General features: G+C 46.3%; 1 protein-coding gene across 12 annotated transcripts in view; it reads left to right on the top strand.

Moving 5' to 3' along the window:
* Window positions 1-22,976, top strand: part of LOC101327403 (uncharacterized) — a 42,597-nt gene that overhangs the window by 4,480 nt on the left and 15,141 nt on the right. The window contains exons 1-4 of one of the 12 annotated variants that reach the window (XM_073811029.1): window positions 12,344-12,984; window positions 13,492-13,677; window positions 17,148-17,307; window positions 22,232-22,345. In XM_073811029.1, the coding sequence (XP_073667130.1) occupies window positions 22,291-22,345 (55 nt within the window). In that variant the 5' untranslated portion in view covers window positions 12,344-12,984; window positions 13,492-13,677; window positions 17,148-17,307; window positions 22,232-22,290. Of the gene's footprint in view, window positions 1-1,436; window positions 7,672-12,343; window positions 12,985-13,491; window positions 13,678-17,147; window positions 17,308-17,697; window positions 17,771-18,145; window positions 18,831-22,231; window positions 22,346-22,448; window positions 22,515-22,976 lie in introns of those variants that run through there. The other 11 variants (XR_012334556.1, XR_004528493.2, XM_033864619.2 and 8 more) reach the window with 11 other exon arrangements.

Below are 22,976 nucleotides of genomic sequence, written 5' to 3'. Positions count from 1 at the left end.
GTCATTTATAGTCTTAATTCCAGCAGCTGCCCCCATCCACCAGGAATGACCACTGTTTTCTTTCTCTGCTATTCCTAGCCAGGACTCATCTTTCTGCCAGCCATTTCTGTTGTAATAGGTAATGGCGAGGGACTTCCCTGGTGGTCCAGCAGTTAAGACTCTGAGCTCCCAATGCAGGGGGCCCGGGTTCAAACCCTGGTCAGGGAACTAGATCCCACAGGCCACAACTAAGCACCTGCATACCGCAACTAAAGACCCTGCACACTGCAACGAAGATCCCATATGCCACAACGAAGACCCAGTGCAGCCAAATGAATAAATATTAAAAACATATATATATATATATATATATATATATATATATATATATATATATATAGGTAATAGCGAGCTCACTGAGCTCTAGGAGTTGAGAGGGAGTCACGAGTGTAGTTGCTGCCCTACCTCTGATAATTCTTTGACCTTGAGCAAATCCTTTCTCTTCTGGACGTCCATTTCCTATTCTACAAAGTGGGGTGCATTGATTCAGTAAATACAGGATTCGTTGGGGGCCTGCTTCCTGGGTGCCGGCAGTGTGACAGGTGCTAGGGATATAGCAGTGAGTAAGAACAGCCTTGCCCTTTTTTAGCTTCCATACAAGTGAAGGAGAACAGTTTCATCTTGATGATAAAATTGTATAATATACATGAAAGTACTTTGGAAATTTTGATGTTAATGTTTGTGAGTTTTATCTACAGTTTGGTATGTATTGATTAATATTGAATTTATTAAAGTTTATACATTTAAAGCCAAGTTTTTAAGCTTTTAAGCATAACTCATTTTTATGTCCTTTATACATCTAGAAAAATTCAGAATATTTCACAAACAAAAAATGTTTTTACATAAAAACCAGGAAAGGAAGGGTGGAGAGGCAGTAGGGGAAAGAGGTAACAGGGAGAAAGTAAGATAAGAAGGAAGAAAAGAAGATGTAATAGCAGTTTTAAACTGCAGGGAGAAAAGTGGAGTAGATTGAGAAATCAGAGCAGTAGTAATAGAAATAACCAGAAAAAGATTAGCCTTTCAGGGTTTTTTGTTGTTGTCGCATTCGGGGCTTTGCTGTATCCAGCGCTCAGGCATTCCCTTTCTCTGACATTGCCCTTCTTTCTGAATGACTGTGATGGCCTTAGCCTGGCAACCAAACTGGGCTGTCCTCCTTGCCCAGTATTGGTTTGTGCCTCACAACATCCCTGTCCCACCCACTCATCTTACTGGCTGGAGAGTTGCCCTGGCCTGTGCCAGTAGGATGTCTTTGGACATTAGATTCCGCTGTGCAGTTGCTGCATGACCTGCAGCTCACAGCTGAAGTCACACGCTTCCTGACCGTTATGACTTTACTATCCTATTCTTTTTCTAGGCCAAAAAAATATGACATTTATTTTTTCTGTCTGCTGTTTCAGGTGCTGAAACCAAGAACCCACAGTTACTCGTTCCAAAAACTGAGATATGTGATGAAGCAGAAAAACCTTTCATAATATCAGGAAGAATCCAGAAAGTTGACCCTCCAGGACCTGAATTAGGAGAAGGCTGTGAAAAAGGGAACATGTTAAAAAGGCAGAGAATAAAGACGGAAAAGAAAGATTTCAGACAAGTGACAGTGAAGGACTGTCACATACCTGAAAACTTCAAAGAAGAGGAAGACCAGAAGTGTCACAAATCTGAGGAGAGATATAGCCTTGGTTCTGGCTCTGTTAAAAATCAGAAAAGCCAGGCTGGGCAGAAACCTTTTACATGTAGCGTGTGTGGGAAAGGTTTTAGTCAGAGCGCAAACCTTGTAGTGCATCAGCGAATCCACACTGGAGAGAAACCCTTCGAATGTCATGAGTGTGGGAAGGCCTTCATTCAGAGCGCAAACCTTGTTGTGCATCAGCGAATCCACACTGGACAGAAACCGTATGTTTGTTCAAAGTGTGGGAAAGCCTTCACTCAGAGTTCAAATCTGACTGTACATCAAAAAATCCACTCCTTAGAGAAAACCTTTAAGTGCAGTGAATGCGAGAAAGCCTTCAGTTACAGCTCACAACTTGCCCGGCACCAGAAAGTCCACATTACAGAAAAATGCTATGAATGTAACGAGTGTGGGAAAACATTTACTCGAAGCTCAAACCTCATTGTCCACCAGAGGATCCACACCGGGGAGAAGCCCTTTGCCTGTAATGACTGCGGCAAAGCCTTCACACAGAGCGCAAATCTTATCGTGCATCAGCGAAGCCATACTGGTGAGAAGCCATACGAGTGCAAAGAGTGTGGAAAAGCCTTTAGTTGTTTTTCACACCTTATCGTGCACCAGCGAATCCACACCGCGGAGAAACCTTACGACTGCAGCGAGTGCGGGAAGGCCTTCAGTCAGCTCTCTTGCCTTATCGTGCACCAGAGGATTCACAGCGGGGACCTTCCGTATGTGTGTAATGAGTGCGGGAAGGCCTTCACCTGCAGCTCGTACCTGCTGATTCATCAGAGGATCCATAATGGGGAGAAGCCGTACACATGCAGCGAGTGTGGCAAGGCCTTCCGGCAGAGGTCGAGCCTCACCGTGCACCAGAGAACCCACACCGGGGAGAAGCCCTACGAGTGTGCCAAGTGCGGTGCGGCTTTCATCTCCAACTCACACCTCATGCGCCACCACAGAACCCATCTCGTTGAGAGCACATAGAGGGACGAGGGAGACCTCCAGGTGCCAGTCAGAACCTCCCGCCCCCGCCCCCCCCAAGTCAGACACCTCTTGGCTGTTTTCTCCTCCTTGGTGAAAACGAGGCCTGCTCTGTCCTTAAAAGTAATAGTTTTCAGGAGTGCAGCGCAAAACACAAGAGGGGCATTTCAGAGGCTAATTTAAAGAAAATGAAAATGAAGGCCTCAAGGCAAGGATTTTGTTTTTCACTTGGTGCCCCAAGTGTCATGGTGTCTGAAGTGGAATGTGGCTTTCTTAGAAATGGATCATACAGAGCTCAGTGATAAAGATCCCTTTGGGGGAAAGGCATTTTTCACTTAACTTTGTTTTTGAAAACTCTGGTAATTTCTTGGGCAACGGGCAGGTTACTGGTGGAGGTCTGCCTGATGGAATTCCGGAGCTTTGAACCTTGTATTCTAATATTTTGGGTTAAGCAGCGACTCATTAAGGAAACCACTTGGGGTAGCAGTTCACCAACAACTCACCTATGAACATTTATAGGTTTTCCATTCCCTAGGTAATTAAAAAAAACAAAAACACCCTACTAACCATCTATTGCTCCTAACATGGATGGAAGTAGGAAACATTCGTTTCCCTCATCATCTGTACCTCATGAACGTTGGTGTGGTAAAGCTCTGGGGACCTCTGACGAGAGTCTCTTCTGACCGTTTCCCAGCCTGCATGGCCAAGCAATTGAGGACTGATGGAGACAGCCACAGACGCTGCTGGGCTGTGTCCCTTTGCTAAGGTCAACAGCTCTTCCCATAACTTAACCCCAGTTGCCATTGCATTCCGTTTGAGTGAGACGCTGCTAGCAGCCCCCTTCCCAGATAGAGGCATCAGAGAATAAAGCTTCCCTGGAGGTATGCCCGCTTTGTCTCTGCTCTCATTCTGCTCAGGCCCAAGCAGGGGGCTTAGTTGGGTGTCATTGTCACTTTCTGGATGGTCTTTAGAAGAAATAATGGAGCCCTTCTAATTCTGAGAGGAGCCAAGAGGGAAATGAAAAGAGAGGGAGGAAGCAGAGTGGGATTCCTAAGGTCTTCATTTGTTTTTTTTAGAAGTTCAAAGGTATTGGAATATGCAAACTTTTAGAAGGATGAAGAAACTGGCTAAGGTAAGATACCTTTGTTACCATTGAGCCTTTACTCCCGAAAAACAATTTCTACAACTATGCAATAGGTAGAGTTATGTAATAATATTGCCTTGTATTTATATAGAACTTGATTCTTTGTCTGTGTACCTTCATGTGTAGAGTCATGATACCCGGCACTTACCTCATACTTTCAGATAGATCATTACCTTAATCTTTGTAACACTGAAAGAGGTGTTTGCCCCCTTTACCTGAGAGAGGTCATTTAACACAAGACCAAGTAACAAGTGACAGCCTGTATTCAGGCCCAGGTCCTAAATCCAGGTTCCCTCTGTTCTTCTATGTTTATCCCATGTCTCACCACCTGTAACCCCACCCAGATCTGTGGGAAAGCCTGAGAAAAGGGTATATAGAAAAGGTATATATATATATATATATATAGGTGAGGAAGCTGAGGTGACAGATTTGGGGGTTTGCCTTAGGCAGTGTGCCCAGCAAGCAGCAAATCTAAGGCTGGAGTTTGAGTCTCCTAATTTCTGGGTCTGTCTCCACTCCCGCTCTCAGCAAGCAAGAGTGTTTATCATAAATGCTATACCTGGTGAAAGCAATTGGGGGCACCTCTCATGCATAAGTCCATGCATTTATTGTGTCATTTCTACAAGACTAAATATTAGTTAGCATAGCGTTTTGTAGTTTACAGAGCACTTTCACATACAGAAGGCATACACAAGAAACCTTATTTTTCCCCCCTTTAACCACAGTCTTTCATCAAAGCATGTGTGACAACTTCTCCCAGTTTCATTCTAAATCATATAGACACAAATGCAAAAACATCAATACAGTTCAAAAGTAAGAATCAAAAATGCTCATGCGGGGCTTCCCTGGTGGTGCAGTGGTTGAGAGTCCTCCTGCCGATGCAGGGGACACGGGTTCGTGCCCTGGTCCAGGAAGATCCCACATGCCGCGGAGCAGCTGGGCCCGTGAGCCATGGCCGCTGAGCCTGCGCGTCCGGAGCCTGTGCTCCGCAACGGGAGAGGCCGCAACAGTGAGAGGCCCGTGTACCGCCAAAAAAAAAAAAAAAAAAAAAAAAAAAAAATGCTCACAGACCCTGGTAGTGACTCTTTCTGTCCCCTGTCTGGGAGTGGAAAGACCCAAAGATAACACCACATGTCTCCGCTGAGATTAGGAACAAGTTAGGTTTTTCCCCCTGTGTGATCAGGAGGCTTAGAGAGGGTGAGCAGGTCTGAAGATTTGAGGTAGATCCGTGACCCTGACCCACCAAGAGGCCAAAAGTGTGCTTTCCTGAAAGGTATCAGCTGGGATTTGTGACCATTAAGATGGTTAAACTGTTTGAGCCACATGCTGTATATTTATTCTCGTAAATGAATACTCAGTCATGACTGATTGTGATCTCCTGGCTAGAGATTTCTATTCATAGGGAGCTCAGAAGAGCTGTCCAGGTGATTGTGATATAAAGCCAGGTTTGGGAATCACTGACCCACCGTTTTACAGCAGTGGTTTTTAACCTTGGCTGCATGTTAGAATAATCTAGGACACGTGAAATTTTTTCCATTTTAGGCCTCAGTACTTTTTAAAACTTAGAAGGGGAATGAGCCACTACAGACAAGTAAAACCTGCAGGTCACAAATGTGTGTGATCAAAGGTGGAAGGGAACTCCAATATAAGGATCTGGATGCGCATTGTTCTGTTTCAGCAAAACAGGACAGTAACTACATTGCCTTCCGTGCCTCTGACAACCCTTGGCTGCTGGGACTCTGTGACCTAACTTCCTGTATTTGTATTTTAAGTGAATATACCAAACATTTTATTTATATGAGCAAACCAAGTTCTACGTAACATGCTTTTCTGTTCCTCATTCAACAAAATGACTTTTTACATTTTTGCTTATATTTCATCTCCAGGTCTGGGTTTCCACCAATCTGCACCCAGGTTCAGGACCCCCGATCCTACACAAATCCTGTGAGCCTAGTAGGTTACTAGACAGATCAGTTCCTTCCCCAACTCATAAAAACTTTCCCTTCCAATTAAATTCCAGCCCTCAAAATAAATTACCTCCCACTTTTTTCTACAGGGTTTCTGATAGGAGAGGAGTGACTACCCTTTGTTGTCAGACTTGGCTTAGGTTTTCCTTTTCCTTGGGGTCATCTCCCTTCTTTCTGGGCTGGTCTTGCCAGAAGTAGATGGGAACTCTGAAGCCCCATTTTCTTAAGTTGCCAAGAGCTATCAGTCTTATAGATCTCAGAGTCAGACCTAGTGATGAGCATTAAGGGTAGAGCCAAGAAGTCTGTTTTTACCCTCAAATGAGACCAACAGATGTATGTTATGTGGAGCACAGGGATGAGAAAGTGAAATCACGTATAGGTGCTTTGGAGGCTCGGTGGGGAGAGATTCTTCATCAGCATGCGTGTACACACACACCCGTCTCAAACATAATTGGCTGTGAATTCCTCCAGGCTCAGGAAGCTAGTCCTTTTTCTATGCTCTAGATCCCCTCCCTCCCCTAGGTGATCATCCCTCTCCCACTTCTGTCACTTCTCCCGTTGTGTGCCTAACTTTTCTGGGGTCACAGCCCCTTTGAGAATCTGATGGAGGTTGTGGACCCTCTTCAGGAGAAACTCGGATTGCGCTCTCAGTTCTGTGCTTATTTGTGGAGGCATATAAATTCCCTGAGGCCAATCCGTGGAGCCTCCAGGGCCTCAAGTCACACCTGGGGATGCACTACATAATTGCCCTCACATGCTACAAAATGGTGGCTTTTTAAAAAATGAGGTCAGATTACGGAATCTCTGAGGATGTTGCCCAGATACATAACCTTTTCAGTCTTGCTTCTCCTGGCTTCCCTCCCTCAGCAAATGGCATTATCCAGCACCTAGACTGGAAACCCAGGAGGCATTTCTGGCTTCCGATGTATCATGCGTTGATTACAAAAATATTTATTATGCACTCTCTTTGTGGCAAACATGGTGCTAGGTCCTGGGTTGCCAAAGCAAACAAGGCCTACCATACCCCCTTTTCATGTCTCTCGGGAAAGATGTCTGGATCCCTCAACGTGATTTACTGAGCTCTTCCCAGCCTCATCGCTTCACTTCACATGCACCTTTACTGCAGCCTGGAGGCACGTGCTTGCTCTTCTCGTGCCTTTGCTCACACTGTCCTCGGTGCCTGTGATACCTCACCACCACACCCCACAGCCCCTGTCTGCTTTGCCTAACATTTGGTTTCTTTTAAGATTTGGCTCAGGCCCATCTCTGGGAAACCTCTGACTGCCCTATGGCCAAGAAATATATTTAGAAGTATCGAAGAGCATGATATTTGTATCCAGAGTTTTACTTTATGCTTTAAAGTGAAAAAAGTTTGGATTCGAAATTGTGTATATAGTACAGTTCTCAAATAATGTTATGTACACTGTATACTATGAGAAAGTATATAGATAAACATGAAGGAAATATAAGAAAATGTTATAAATGGTTGACTTGTTCAGAGCCATACAAATGGTAAATTGCAGAGCCTGGGCTCAAACCCAGGTCCTAGGGATAATGGAATTATGGGTGATTAAAAGTTTTTTTTAAAGTAATTTCCATATTTTTTATAAGGAACAAAAATTTTATAATCAGGAAAAATAAATTATTTATTGTAACTATAAATTTAGTTTTATTGTATTAACTGTAAACAGTATCTCAATTCTCCATTTTGTAGAATGGGGGATTCACCCTGCTTCTGTCTCCTCCCCTTGTCCACCTCTCTGCCTCTGACAATGTCAAGTCTGCTAATTCTTGAATTCTGTTCTGAAACCATAGTCTTTTATGCTTTGTTTATTGATTTGTTCTGAAAATTGAAATAAACAGCATGAATGTTATTATGACTGTGTAAATGTTGTTCACTGCAGACCTAAGTAGTTTATTGTGATTATATTTCCTTTTTGGAGCAGCATTTAATTTTTACCGAAGTTTCTGGTTGTCTTTCTTTTTCCCTTGTACTGGTTGCTTTTAACATATCCTCAGTTATTTTCAAATTCTCCGTCCAATTAGACACTCTTCTGAGTCCCCCTTTCTCCTGTATATATCCCTTCCAGAGACCTCCAGCCTTCTGCTCTAGTCTGTCCTTGATGTTCTTTTTTTTTTTTAACCTTTTTTTTGGCCATGCCCTGCAGCATGTGGGATGTGGAATCTTAGTTCCCCAACCAGGGATTGAACCCACACCCCGTGCAGTGGAAGCACGGAGTCTTAACCACTGGACCGCCGGGAAAGTCCCTGTCCTTCGTGTTCTCTCTGCCTACTGTCCAGTTGTTACACTGCACTCCATTGCATCCTAAAATCCACATTCTTCCTTTCTTCGTTTACATACTCATTTCACTGCAGCACGTCAAGTCACTTGCCAAGAAAGAGTATGTGGAAGGCAAAATTGTTGGGTGCTTATATATCTAAAACAACTGTCTCTGCCCTCACAGTTGATTGGTAGTTTGGCTCTGGAATTCTAGATTGAAAAATTTCCCCCAAAGTTTGTAGGCATTGCTTCCTTGACTTATAACATCCAATATTGCTAATGAGATGCCTGATTACAGTCTGATTCTTATTTCTTTGACAATAAATAGAATTTACATTTTTGTGATCTGTTTCCCCACCCCTTTCAAGCTTTTAAAGTCTCCTGTTTATCCTTGATGTACTCAATTCCCTAACGTACTCTGAGATTTTTCAATCTAGCGACTCAGGTACTTATACTCTTGGAAATTTTCTCATGTTATTTAAAAAAAAAAAATATTTTTTTTTTCTATTTTCACTCTTTCTGGAATTCCTGTCAGTCAAATGTTGGACCTTCTGGATTGATCGTCAGCTACTTTCTCTAGTATTTCCATTTCCTTGTGCCATTTTCTGGGAGAGTACCTTGATTATTTTTCAACCTTTCTAGTGAATTTTTTAATTTTTGGCAGTAGTTAATTTCTAAGAGTCTTGTTTTCAGTTTGTTCCTTTTTTGTAGCGTACTTTTCTCATTTTAGAGATACCTCTCAAATCTGAGTATTGTAATTAGAAGGATTTTCCGAAAAGTCTCTTCTGTCACACGAATTGTCTCACCATCTTCGTTCGCCTGCTCTGGGTCCTTTTTTCTCTTTATTTTGTTGACTGTCTTTGGAGACTTTCCTCAGATATGTTGTGATTCTTAGTGATACACACACACACAAATATGTGGATGTATCTGTGTGGTGGGAAGGTGGGTAGTGGGATTGGCTCAGTAAAAGGCTTCCCTCTAGAGTGGTTGGTAATGAGCAAGCTGTTTCCCTGGTGACCTCTAAATGCCAGAATGCAGAGATCTTTTGGCTGGGGTGCTTACATTTTCTTAGCAAAAAATCCTCTGATGTTTTTGTCTGGGGTTTGGATGATGTAAGTGCTTCTCTAGAGTGGGAGAGAAGGGGATCAAATGTTATTACATACCTTCAGTTAATGCCTTATTTTTAGCCCCACTTCTCCCTCTCACCCTTCGTTGCACCTGGGGTTTCCAAGTCCCAAGTCACCTGGGGTTTGGCAGGTACTTCAGCTGCACCCTTCCACTATATTGCCCTCAACAAGTGTTTCAAGCCATCACTCACTCCACCCAACTTTCTCAGTTACCATTTCATCCATTTTCCATTTTCTAGAAATTTGTTCCCCTTGTCCCATCATTGTTATTTATATATTTTAAACAATTTTAATACATTATTGTTTTAGGGGAAGCTGAACGATTTAAAAAAGAATGTTGATATCCTTTGATACAGTAGTACCACTTTTAGAAAGCTATCCTAACAATGAATATTTTGACAATGGTATATATACTTATCAATGTCCATATTTTACAAAAATGGAAACAACCCAAGTGACTAATAACAGTGGAATGATTAAATTACAATGTGATGGAATATTATGCAACCACTAAAAATCATAATTTAAAGAGTATTTAGTGATAAAACGTTCACAATAATATTAAATAAAAAAAGCAAAGTATAAAATTCAGTGGTGTGTACAGACAGCCCAGTTTCCTTAAATGTACATGTATAGAAAAGATTGGAAGGAAATAAGTGCATCAGGTATTAACAGCAGTTGAATTTTCCTGCATTGTCCACATTTTCTATAATGAACCTGAATTACTTTTATGATCAGAAGGGAAAAATTAATTAAAAGATCATGGCTTGTTTGGAGTGGTAAGGCATCCTTTTGGGGTATGGAATGGGTCGTGGGGAACAGCAGAATAAGGGTCTGGGGAAATAAGGTGGCCAGTTACCAAGGACCTAATGCCAGGCGAAGGGATTCAGCTGGGGCATATATGTAACCCCAATGATTGTGACATGCAGTTGTGGCTGGAGTGTGGAGCCTGGGCTGGTGAGGGGAGAAAGGATCCGGGAGACCATATAGACAGCTTTTGTCAGAGTCTGAGAGAGACCCTGGGATTCTGACCCAAGCAGCACCAGGGGCCAGAGGAGAAGGGACAGAGGGGATGAGCAGGCTGCCTTTGGGGCATGGAAGATCAAGCAGCAAATTCCCAAGCCAGAAATCCAGCCCTCCACACCCTCTACGACATGACCTGTGACAGATGGGGCCTGACCCAGGCCCGAGAGGTCCTGGTTTCTTTGTGGGGCTGCCCTGTGTCGCCATGGGTAGAAGGAGGAAACCCAAGTCCTAGCAGGCTACTTGGCTACCCAGGTCCCCCTGCTGGGCCAATAGCAAGGTTGTAACTGCTCTGTTAGTTGAGGGGTTCCTGTGTGCTAGGCACTGTGCTAAACGGCAAATGTTTCTTATCTCATTCTGACCTCACCTGAGGAGGGAAGTTCTCTCACCTCCATTTTCAAAGTCAGTAGTCAGAGGATTAGAATAACTGAGGCCAAAGCCCGTTCTCCCTTTTCCGAAGCTACTTTCTCAGTGCGCCTCCATGAACCCCTCTCCTCGTCTAAAAGTGCTTTGTTTAATTGGAAGAACAGGGCTTGCCTGGGGTGAAAAGTTCAGTGGTACAAGAGCAGACAATGAAAAAGTCATCTCCCTCCCAGTCCAGAGTACCCTAGGTAGGAGCACCCCAGAGATAACTGTTGTCAATTTCTTGGGGATCCTTCCAGACATGCATTTAGAGTCTTTTGTATTCTCCCTTAAACACACACACACACACACACACACACACACACACACACACACGAGCTTAGGATTCACTAAGCTTAGTGTGTCTTGGAGACGGTTCAGTGTTACCCCGTAAGATCTACCTCATTCTTTTTTTCACTGCCGTGTGATAGTCTGTTGTATGGATGTACCATGATTCATGAGCAAGGGTCCTATTGGTGGCCATGTAGGTTCTTTTCTATCTTTTGCTTTTGCAAACAATGCCATGCTGAATATTCCGGCACACTGTCCTTGTATGTGCACGACTTTGTCTGCAGGATATATTGATAAAGGGTAGGTACTTTTGACATTTTGATAGAAATTGCAAATGCAGTTCCCAGTACAGTATGTGTAGGAAAATGCTCATTTCCCTGACTCCTCTATAGAACTATTGTTTGTCTTTTCTGATCTGATAAGTGAAAAATGCTCTCAGGTTTTCATTTGCATTCAATTATGAGTGAAACTGAATATCATGTCTTGTGTTTAAAAGCCAGGTGTATTTCTTTTTTGTGTGAATTGCTTGTTCATGTTCTTAACAAGTTTTTCTGTTGGTGGTTGATCCTCTTAGGAATTTATTTCTACCAATTCTGTAGTAAAGAAGTTACTCTTTTCATCTGCCAGATGTGTTGCAAACATTTTCCCCAGTTCACAGTTAGTCCTTTTACTTTAGTTTTTGCTGTTCGGATATTTAGGATTTAATGTCAAATCAAAGACTTGCCCTCTTCAAGATTATACATTCTCCCGTGATGTCGCCTAGTCTTTGAGATAGGTCCGTTTGAAATCCATTTTGTAGTAAGGGCCGAGTTGGGTCCTGGCCCCGCAGCCCTCCCCTTTTCCTCGGAGTCCAGCAGGGGGAACTGAGCGGAAGCACCACGAAGAGGGAGGCACCTCCCTGCTTCCTGAAGCTGCGGTGCAGCAGCCGGCAGCCGAGTGCTCCCACCCCGGCCGTTTCCCTGGGCCGTTCTCAGGTCGCCGACGGTCTGCGGGCTGGGAGAGACAGGCTCGAGCCCGGATGAGTCGGGATTGGAGGCCCAGGGGAGGGGCAGCTGCCGGAGAAAGAAGGGATAGCCGGAAGCGGCGGGGTGGGCCAGGCTTGCTGGGGATGGAGGAGAGGGCGGGTTCCGCAGTCCTGGGCGAGGGAGAGAGAGGACGCGGCTGCAGTCCGGCGCTGGGGGGTGGGGGGTGGGGGTGGGGCGGGGGGTGTATTGTGAAAGCGGAGGAGGGGCTGCAGCCTGAGGTCACCTTCAGGGGAGGAGGAAGGCTGCCACGGGGCTGGGGAGTAGGGGCAGTGGGCGTGGGGCCGGGGCCCGCACGGGGAGAATTTGCGGTGGGGATGGGCAAGAGCAGAGACGTGGAGGAGAGTGCGCCGGGGCGGGGAAAGGGGTCGGACAGGGTGGGAGGGCGAGGGGCAGGGCGTTGGAAGAGGAGGGGCTCATACCAGCTCAAGGGCGGGTTCCTCCGAGACCCTGGGATACCGGTCCTGCTGAGCTTGTTTCGCTGGACTCGGGCCGGTGGACACGAAGGAGGCGTGCCGCTGCGGACGGGATTATTTTCCCAAACCTCTTGTTGGGGAAGAGAGCATTCTAGACTGGCCCTGCCCCTCACTTACCTCCAACTCAGGACAAATCCCTAACGTCTCCGAACGTAAGTCCTCTCTTCCACTCCAGGTAGGAGGCTGGGATGAAATGAGGAGTTTGAAATGGCTCTGTAACCGTTAAAAAGCTGCCTGGTTGCAGAGACCTGCCATATTCCTGCTGGAGGACAGGGTAGGCATGGATAAAGGAAGCCAAGCTTTACCTGACTGGGAAAACATTTTTACTTTCGCAGTTCAACATGGGGTGCAGTTCCTGCTGACTGCCTCACGCATAGACATCAATGGCAGGAGCCGCTGAGCAGCTGGGGACCGCAAAGGCCTTAGCCAAGCTCAGTCCTGCCCCTGGAGCTGGGCTGGATTCCCCCATCACTGCTGCTGGAAGTTATACCAAATCTACCTGAAGCTTGAGACTAAGAAGCAGAAGCCTTGCAGAGGCCTTGGCTGTTGAGAGGACAGGAAACAGGTCAGGGAGGGGAGATGCAAAGTCATAACTCAGGTCCCAAAAGGTAGAATCTGTTTAGACGAGAGTCCAAGGAACCACTGTGCTGAGGAAGGAGCCAGGTGCTTCTGTGACCCCTGAGGCCAGAAGAAGCCATGAGGGGATGTCTCAGGAAGTAAGAGTCTCTGGCAGGGTCTGGACTGAGGCAAGAGCAGGATGGATAAGCCCTGGTCCCAGACAGCTGTGGGTGCTGGAGTGGCTTCCAGTGCCCGGGGTGGCCTGGAGCACCTGTCCTTCCTTCCAGCCTGCTGGGCACCACTGGGCCTTTGGAACAATGGGTGCCCACTGTCGTGAGCTGTGTTCACAGGAGGCCTGGTCCCAAAGCTGGCCCTGCCTCCTTCAAGAGCCAGTGACCCTCCCAGGATGGGCCAGCTCTGTGTTGAACAGTGTTTACTGCCCCTTCAGGTGACACTCCCTGAGCCCGAGGAAGTGACAGTCAGGAACACATCAGGGTTTCTTCTTTGCCATCAGGGAGTTGAGTGAGGATGCGATGCACGCGAGTGAGGACAAGCCCCGTGAGCCTGACAGAGGAGGAGCACCGGCAGTGGCTCTAGCCTTGGGAACACCACCGGCAGGGCTGAGCGGAGCTCCCATTTGGAGCCTGGTGGACCATCGCAGGCCGTGAGAGGTGGGGAGACAGGCTGGCCCCAGAAGAGGGTGAGAAAAGGACCAGGGGTTGCCGGGGCAGGGGTGGGACTCACCTTCTGGCCTTCTCATAAGCCATTCTTGGTTCCCCCGTGGGTCCTGGACCTTTAGGTGTATTAGCCCAGATGCACTGGGCTCATTTCTTTCTTATTAACCCAGTGTCAAAGTGGCCAGCTCGTACTGAGTGCTGAGTGCCAGGCAGCCCTGAGGGTCCTTTGAGGACCTGCTCTTCCTCTGACTTGTTGGGTCATCTCTGAGAAGCCCCAGACTCCTCACCAGCCCAGCCAGCTTCCCAGTCAATTTCCTCACCTGCCCAGCCAGCGTCACAGGGTGGTGAGCTTCAAGGAGACCGGGCCAGGACGAGGCTGTGAACCGTCAGTCATGTCGCATTGCTGTGATCATTAGTCAGGCTGAGCTCCCTGTCCAAGAAGAGAAGGTGTGCTCTTTGGGAGGGATGCTTTTGTGACTGTATGGGGCCCACATCCCCTGCTGGAGATGAATCTTCAGCATATGCCTCTTTTTTTTTTTTTTTTTTTTTTGGCTGTGCTGGGTCTTCATTGCTGTGCGCGGGCTATCTCTAGTTGTGGCAAGCGGGGTCTACTCTTCGTTACGGTGAGCGAGCTTCTCATTGCGATGGCTTCTCGTTGCGGAGCACGGGCTCTAGGCTCACGGGTTTCAGTAGTTGTGGCACGCAGGCTCAGTAGTTGTGGCTCACGGGCTGTAGAGCACAGGCTCAGTAGCAGTAGTTGTGGCACACGGGCTTAGTTGCTCTGCGGTATGTGGGATCTTCCCGGACCAGGGCTCAAACCTGTGTGCCCTGCATTGGCAGGTGGATTCTTAACCACTGCGCCACCAGGGAAGTCCCTCCTCTTGGCAGATTTGAGGGCAGGAATTATGCCTAGCCAGCACTGTGTCCTCACGGAGACCTGCACCAATGCACCAGGTTAGGAAGGCTGTAGGCATCGTAGGATTCAGCTGTGGCCCTGCAGAAACTCATAGCCTCATTGGGAAGATAAAATGGACAGATGGGAAAGAGAAAGCTAATTCACAAAAAAATATGAAGTCATTTGTCAAAGCAGTGGGGATGGATAGCCGAGGTGGTTGAGGAGACAGGAGGGGGGCAGTCACTGGGAGCTTGGGGAGGGGCAGACCAAGACTCCCTGAGGCAGGTACGACCTGAGCCAGTCCCAGATGGTGGATGGCTGGGTGGCTGGGCAGTTGTGGTGAGTAGAAGGACAAGTATTGACTGCTCCGGGCCATGAGGAAGATGAGAGAAAAGAAACAGTCAAGAAATCTTTTTTAGGGAGCATGAATATGACCAGAAAGTTCAGGGAAGCCGAGAAGGGGGTTAGGGAATGGGAGATAAGACCACAGTGAGGGCTCAGGCTGGACTGAGGTAGACCCTGGCCACCTCTACCCTCCAAACTGTTCTTTGCTCTTCGAGAATGTGTTCAAAAACAGTTTGACCAGGTATCACTCTTTCCCAGTGTTGGGCTTGAGTCTTCCCTCCCTGGCTCTCCCAGTCCCAAAGGGAGGAAACTGGACTGCTCCGCTAAGGAGCTTCCTTGGCGGTTTCTAAAAAATAAATTTATTTTATTTATTTATTTTTGGTTGCATTGGGTCTCCGTTGCTGCGCAGGGGCTTTCTCTAGTTGTGGTGAGCGGGGGCTACTCTTCATTGCGGTACGCGGGCTTCTCATTGCGGTGGCTTCTCTTGTTGTGGAGCACGGGCTCTAGGCGCGCAGGCTTCAGTAGTTGTGGCGCACGGGCTTCAGTAGTTGTGGCGCACGGGCTTAGTTGCTCTGCGGCACTTGGGATCTTCCCGGACCAGGGCTCAAAGCCATGTTGCCTGCATTGGCAGGTGGATTCTTAACCACTGCGCCACCAGGGAAGCCCTTCCTTGGCATTTTGATGCTCCCCTGCTTCTGCAGCCCTCCTGGAAGCAAAGGCCGAGTTCCGTCTCCTGGACCTCCTTGAGTGGGTCTTCTTTCCTTTTCTATTTCCTGTAGATGTGGGGTGAAAAGGGGCAGAGTGTGTCCATCCCCACCGATTTGGAGGGTCGGCCACTCTGTTCTCTCTTCCCACCTAGACTAAGCTTGTAGGCTGTGAGGCTGGGGATCCACACCTCTGTGCACCACCTCCCTGCCCCACTGCCAATCCCAGTGCCTGGCTTTGCCCACAGCAGGCCCTTGACCCTGCCTACCTCGTAGCTCCCTGCTCCCCTGCCCTACCTGATTGCATGGACCCCTCAGTTCCCTCTCAGGAGTTTTCATCCTGCCTGTCTCTCGCTGGCAAGGGGGATGTGCTCAAGCTCCTTGACTCCTAGGACCCCACAGTCCACATCCAAGCCCTTCTCTGACCTTCACTTGCTGCTTTGGCCAGTTCCCAAGACATCCCGTGTGTCCCCTCCTGTTTTGGCAGTCTTTACATCTGCAGGCTTGGTCCTCCCTGGGCACAACATCTCTGGTGACAGAGCCATCTCCGCCTCTTCCCCAGAATGCAAGCTTTCCTTTACTGCCCTTTCTTTCTTTTTATTTTTTTCTTCCTCTGCCCATACTCTGAAACCATGGTGCGTGTATAGAAAAATTATGAATTTAAGTACTCTACTCCCTCACTCCTGATGTTTCAGGAAGCTCACTGGTGTAACACTTGAATCTTCTCTCTGACCCCACACTCACTCTTGCCCTAGGACAAAAAGGGATTGGATTTGATTGATGACTTTGGAAAAGAAGTGGACTGTGTGAAAGCCAGCCCTCCTCCTTCCTACCCTTAGGGTCCAGTTTTTCCACAGAGACCATGTGTCTGTCCTGTTCTTCTTTGCTGCAGGTGTTACAGGGGCAAACCCATGGTTGCCCAGCACTGTGTCCCTGGGTGCTTAGTGCTGTCTAATCCTGGGATTCGGTGTTAGTAACCTCACTTGCCTGCAACTATAAGGCACATTCAACAATATCAGCTTTTCAGTAATAAAGATAATATATTGGTCTTTGCATATCTTATTTGTCAACTGAGCAGAGAATTTTACTAATAGCTAACACTTACCTAGCTAACACTTTATGGACATTAAATTTTTTAATTCTAAAAACATCATGAAATAGGTACTAGCATTAACCTATTCTACAGATAGGAAAACTGAGGCACAGAGAGGTCAAGTAACTGCTTGTGACAGAGGCAGGATTTCACCTCAGCAGTCTGGCCCCAGTGCTATGTTGATTCTTTACTTTTATTTATTTATTTATTTTGGCCATGCCCCATGGCTTGCAGGATCTAATTTCCCCAAACCCAGGCCCTCAACAGTGAAAGCACGGACTCCTAACCACTGGACCACCAGGGAATTCCCCCATGTTGCTTCTTTAAAGAGAGAAGTCATTTATTGGGTTTCCTCAAATCCCAATATAGTCTCTTTTACCTGTCTAGAATATAAAGCTGATTCTCCTTTTCTTTTTGCTATATATTATTTGTTTTTATCTTCTATGCCTTGCTCAGATAGTGAGACCAAAGTTGAAAAGGAGGATTTGATTCTAGAGCAAACTGAAAGGAGAATTCTTTGAAAGACTCCAGGGCGAGATTCCAGAGGTCTGTGCATTGGGGAAGCCAGAGAAGAGGGGAGCAGGACAGCAGGGCATTCTGAACAGCCTGCAGACAAGTAAGTGAGGAGAGACTTGTTAATGAACTTTTTTCAATGGTAATTTTTAATTCAAAGGGAATTCAATTCAGGAATATATTGATTTAATGTACGTAGAATCTTTATATGACTGATGCTACAGATAGACTTGTGGATAGATGGGTGCCTTTACTCTGCTCTTTTCACCTCTTTTCAAGTACCTCTCTTGTGAATGAGTGTGTGTTTTCATTTTATTCTGAAAAAGTAGAAGGCCCATGAAAGACCAGTTATTGATATATCTTTATCCCAGAGGGAGTGTCATTCTACTTCCTTGCATGGTGCATTTCCAATCTTGTTTCCTTTTTATCAGGGGGTATATGAAAGTTAAAAAACAAACAAAACACTTCTTGCCCCCAGCAAAAATCTCCCCACGTGTACTGAGTGTGGCAAGCCCTTCAGCCAGAGCTCCACTCTCATGGTCCACCAGAGAGTGCACACGGGAGAAGTCATGTGGGTGCGGGGAGTGTGGGAAGGCCTTCACGTGCAGCTCCCACCTGATCTGCACCAGAGGGTGCACACTGGGGTGAAGCCCTACGTGTGCCCTGAGTGCTGCAAGGCCTTCAGCTGAAGCCCTTGCCTCCTGGTGCACCCGCAGAGCCACACAGGCAAGAAGACCTATTGCCACACCCAGTGCAGGAAGGCCTTGGGCCAGAGCTCCCATCTCGTCTGCCACCAGACCACTCACACCCAGAAGAAGCACCAGGCTGGCCTCCCTGGTCAGAGCCCAGAGTTGAGGTCAAGGTTCATAATCAGGAGCTATTTTTAGCACATGGAATGTACTACTCCCTTGCTGAGATGGCCCATTCTTTTTTTAAAAAAAAAATTTTTTTATTTATTTATTTTATTGGCTGCCTTGGGCCTTTGTTGCTACGCACGGGCTTTTCTCTAGTTGCGGCGAGCGGGGGCTACTCTTCGTTGCGATGCGTGGGCTTCTCATTGGGTGGCTTCTCTTGTTGCAGAGCACAGGCTCTAGGTGCGTGGGCTTCAGTAGTTGTGGCTCGCGGGCTCTAGAGCACAGACTCAGTAGTTATAGCGCACGGGCTTAGTTGCTCCGTGGCATGTGGGATCTTCTCCGACCAGGGCTCGAACCCACCTCTCCTGCATTGGCAGGCGGATTCTTAACCACTGCGCCAACAGGGAAGCCCGAGATGGCCCATTCTGACTCCCACTTAGCACTCTTTCCAACCCTAACGCCCCCATCTACAGTTTTCCCCAGACATGAGGTGGTCACTGTGTTCCGGGTGAAGGCAGTCTTTCATGGGACATCAGGCACGCCACTGGGCTTGGAGGGAAACCAGGCCCCAATCGCCTTCTATGAGGCCCCTATCGAGAGGCTCCTCCCGATTCCTAGAGAGGCAAGCGAGGGCTGCTCTTCGGGGTCGCTGATGACGCACTACCGGCCGCGCTGCTGTTGTTCCGGTCCGGGCAGGTGATCCTGCGCCTTGGGTTTCCGTGTACCTCCGGGACCGTGGTCGCCGCCCCGCTGGGAGCCGCGGGACATCACGGTGAGCGGGCGGGGCCCAAGGGAGGGGAAGGCAGCGGCTCCGGGTGCGTCTCGGCTGTGGCGGCGGCCCAGGTTTATGTAGTAAGCCCGCCCGGGCCTTGTTCTCCCCGGGTTGCTGCCTGCACGGCGGCTCCGAACTCCCGGCGGCCCGGCCCGACTTGCAGCTTCAACTCTGCACTCACCAGGGCCTGGCACACAGGACACGCCTAAGAAGATGGTGGAGTGAATAAATGAATGAATGAATGATGATTGAGTGATGGATAAATGATCAAGACCTAGGACCCGTGTTCGGAAATGAAATCCTGGGGCCAGAGTTCTCGGTCTGGATACCAGCTGCTTCCCCCAACAAGTCCTGCAACTCAAACTTTTTTAAGGGACCGACTTAAGAGCAGAAGGCAAATAGTGTAAAGCGCACTAGCTAAGGAGTCTCGAGACCTGGGTTATAATTACCCACGATAGAGCCGGTTTCTTGATCTTTATAAAGTTGGACTGTCACTACCTTCTTTTCTCTCTAAAGCTCAGTTGATAGCATGTACATGATAGCACGTATGGAAATGTTAACGTCTAACAACAAAAATTTACTATCCATTACTTGCCAAATATTACACAGGGTTTGGAGGCGGGGCTACAGGATGAGTGACCTCAGAGCCTGCCAAATGGGAAGACGCTTCCACTGTAGTGCTGGAAGATATATGTGTGAGCAGATTTCTGTGGTAATGTTTTAAAACACATTTATTTGGCACTTAACGTGCACCAGGCACTGTTTTAAGCAGTTGCGCTAATTTATTTAGCCTTCACAGCAACGTATTATCTAGGTTTTTGTGAGGAAATTGAGGTACGAGAGAATAGGTAACTTATCCGAGGACACATTGCTACTGAATGACCCAAGGCTGCAGAAGAGATAGATCCAGTGTGCTGCTGCAGCCTAGAAGAATACATTACTTGGGGCCAACAGGCAAATCAAGAAGGGCTTCAGAGAAGAGTACATTTAAGTGTGGTCTTATTGAAGGAATTGTAGTTTCAAATTCTTGGAAAACCCCACCTGGCTTCCCCAGAATCCTTCTAGAGGGATAGGGAAGTGGCAGCAGGGAGAAAGCTTACAAGGCATGAGGAGGAAGCCAGATCCCTTTTAGTTTAGCAAGATGAGGATGGAGATATATATGTCCATTCACCATAATACCCGTTTTCCCCAAATCTGGATTCAGATAGATCTTTTCAGCATCTTAAAATCACCAACAGATTATTCCACATTATGTATTTGTGGAAGCACCTATACATCCTATTCTGGGCAACTTAGAGGCCAGGGGGACAGCAGACTGTGGCTCATGGGCTAAATTTTGGTCTACCACCTGTTTTTGTTAAAAAAAAATTTATTGAAACACAACCAAGATCACTTGTTTACATATTGTCTAGTTCTGTTTTCAAACTACAAAGGCAAAGTTTGCTAACTTTTGGCGTAGACAAACAGCTCAGATGATCCACGACTGGAGGACAGTGGTTGTCACCAACCTGTCCTTCTCAAACATAATCCTAACCCCTGTTGAGTGCCTGATATGTGGCAGATATCTTTATAAATGCTTTACGTGAATTAATTAACTCATTTAGGGAATTCTCTGGTGGTCCAGTGGTTAGGACTCTGAGGTTTCATTGCTGAGGGCCTGGGTTCAGTCCCTGGGGTCAGGGAACTAAGATCTCACAAGCTGTGCGGCACAGCCCAAAAAAAAAAAATTTAGTTAGGGGTTTCACAGAACGTTGGAGCTGGAATGACTCGTGGATATTATCTAATTTGTCACCTTTTTCAGATAAATAGCCTGCTCATGTGGGCTGTGGCAGAGCATAGTTTCCTGAGTCCCAGCCCTTGTACACACTTTGCTCTATGAGCAAAAGGATAAGTTTGTGTGTGTGTGTGTGTGTGTAATAGAAGATCTAATCATGTCACATATTTTTCAAACCTTTTCCAATACTTTTTATGGCTTTTTGCTCACTTTAGGGTAAATTCCTTAAAGTGATTTGCAGGGTTGAATTTGCTTGCCCTGGGCTTCATGTCTTATTTCTAGTGCCTAATACTTTGGCCTTACTAGATCTCTTTCATTCTTCCAAAGTATGGGGCTTGATTCCTTTTGTATATTCTGTTTCATCTCTCTAGTATCTTCTTTTCCCTCTTCACCTGTCTAATTCTTATTTATCTCTTCTTATCTTATCTATTCTTATTTATCTTCTTATCTCTATCCCAGCTTAGATTAGGTCCCCTCTGCTCTGCATTCTACAGGACCCAATATTTCTCCTTTTATAATTCCCTTATTTGTAACTACTGGTGTTAGTGTCTTTGTTGAGCTGTGACATAAGCTCTGGGTAGGCGGGGGCATTTCTGACTTTTTTTCCATTGTCTAGCTCTGATTATAGCCAAACCCCACCCTACTTCATGAGTCTCTGTAGGATTCTGCAGTGGGTCCACTTTATGTCCCTGCTATGGAAGAGGATCAGGAAATCCCAGATAGGATCCTCTTAAACCTCTAAAACTCAACACCGAGGCAGAGACCTTGATGAGAATTCCACAGGGCCAGCCTTATTATATACTTCACCAGACATCCTGTTCTTCCATGCCTTCTGAGCTCTTGATTATGGTAAACCATCTCTCTACCTTCTGTTTTTCTTGAAATAATGCTTCCAATTCTACTTCTCACTTCAGGGTTATATGGAGAGACATTTTTGGATGAACAGTTATGATTTTGACTTTCCCAAAACCAGAAACTCTCTATACTATTTTTGCAACTCTTTGTAAGTCAAAAATTATTTCACAGAGTGTTTTTGTTTTTTCAACTGCAGCCTACACTCTTATATTGAGCTATGCCTGAAGAAAAGATTTTGAATTGATAAGACATCTTGAAGAAAGGACAATCAGCATATCTCTACGTTGTATCAAATAGAAATCCCTAATTACTATCCAACTCCTTGACATATAGGGGAGGTGGGTGGATCAGACTTAATGCATTAGCCTTGCCATGAGGCCATTTCCCAACACAACATTTGACTATATTAATTGACTTTTCATATAGATTATTGTATAGTGGAAAGAGTGCACTAATTGACATGGATATTCCCATTCACTTCATAGTTATTTTTATTTTTATAAGTAACATTCTGATTTATTTCTCAAGTACTTGAGTGTTTGCTAATATGTCAGTCTGCCTGGCTGCCACTTCTTGGACAGCTGACAAATGGAGTTTGTTAACCTAGAAAGCTGGAAGCCACCCCTGACTCTTGGTGATGCAGGCACGTTGCTGTCCTGACAGGTTTTGTGTGAGTTACCAGATAGTATCCTTAGGCAACAGCTCTGTCTCGTTTTTCTGTTTACTGGGACAGTGATATCCCCTCCCCCACCTTTTTTTCCTCTATGAGCAGGGCTCCCAGTTTTTCAACCTTGAAGTCTTTTACAATCAAAGCAAAGTGAAGATTTGTGGATGTTGAATATGCAAGGAGCTGAAAAGAGAGAGATTGAAAGAGAGATTTGTCCAGGTGAGTAAGCAAGGGATCACCAGTGGAAGAAACAGGAGGGCTTTGGAATTTTTACAAGAAAAACTGAATGAAGCTCAGGAGAGCAAATTACCCTCTCTTTTAGGAATGCTGGGGTGAATGTGAGTGAGCATCTATTGAGTGAGCATCTCTTGAGGCCAGCTTTTCCCTGGTACTCATTTGATCTCATTTCCACTATTTTGCACTTTTGCATTCTCCCATTCTCCACTCTTTGAATACAAACCATCCATGTTTCTTGTCTTGCCCGAATCTTAGTCTGTTATTGTTTGTTTTTTTCCCTTTATCTCCCTGGTCTCTGATTCTGTCACTTCGTTGGTGTCTGCAGCTACTCATTTTTCATTAATGGTGATCACCTTACCCTGATGCAGATCTCTTTCACCAGTTGTAACTCTGAATTACTTGCCCCACTTGCTCTTTTTTTTTTTTTTTTTTTGGCTGCGTTGGGTCTTTGTTGCTGCATGCGGGCTTTCTCTAGTTGCAGTGAGCAGGGACTACTCTTCATTGCAGTGCATGGGCTCTAAGCATGCGGGCTTCAGTAGTTGTGGCACAGGGGCTCAGTAGTTGTGGCTTTCAGGCTCAGTAATTGTGGCACACGGGCTTAGTTGCTGCGCGG

Source organism: Tursiops truncatus, chromosome 10 (genome assembly GCF_011762595.2).
Source record: "Tursiops truncatus isolate mTurTru1 chromosome 10, mTurTru1.mat.Y, whole genome shotgun sequence".
Classification (NCBI taxonomy): Eukaryota; Metazoa; Chordata; class Mammalia; order Artiodactyla; family Delphinidae; genus Tursiops; species Tursiops truncatus.
This window is presented reverse-complemented; position numbering and strand designations above follow the sequence as displayed.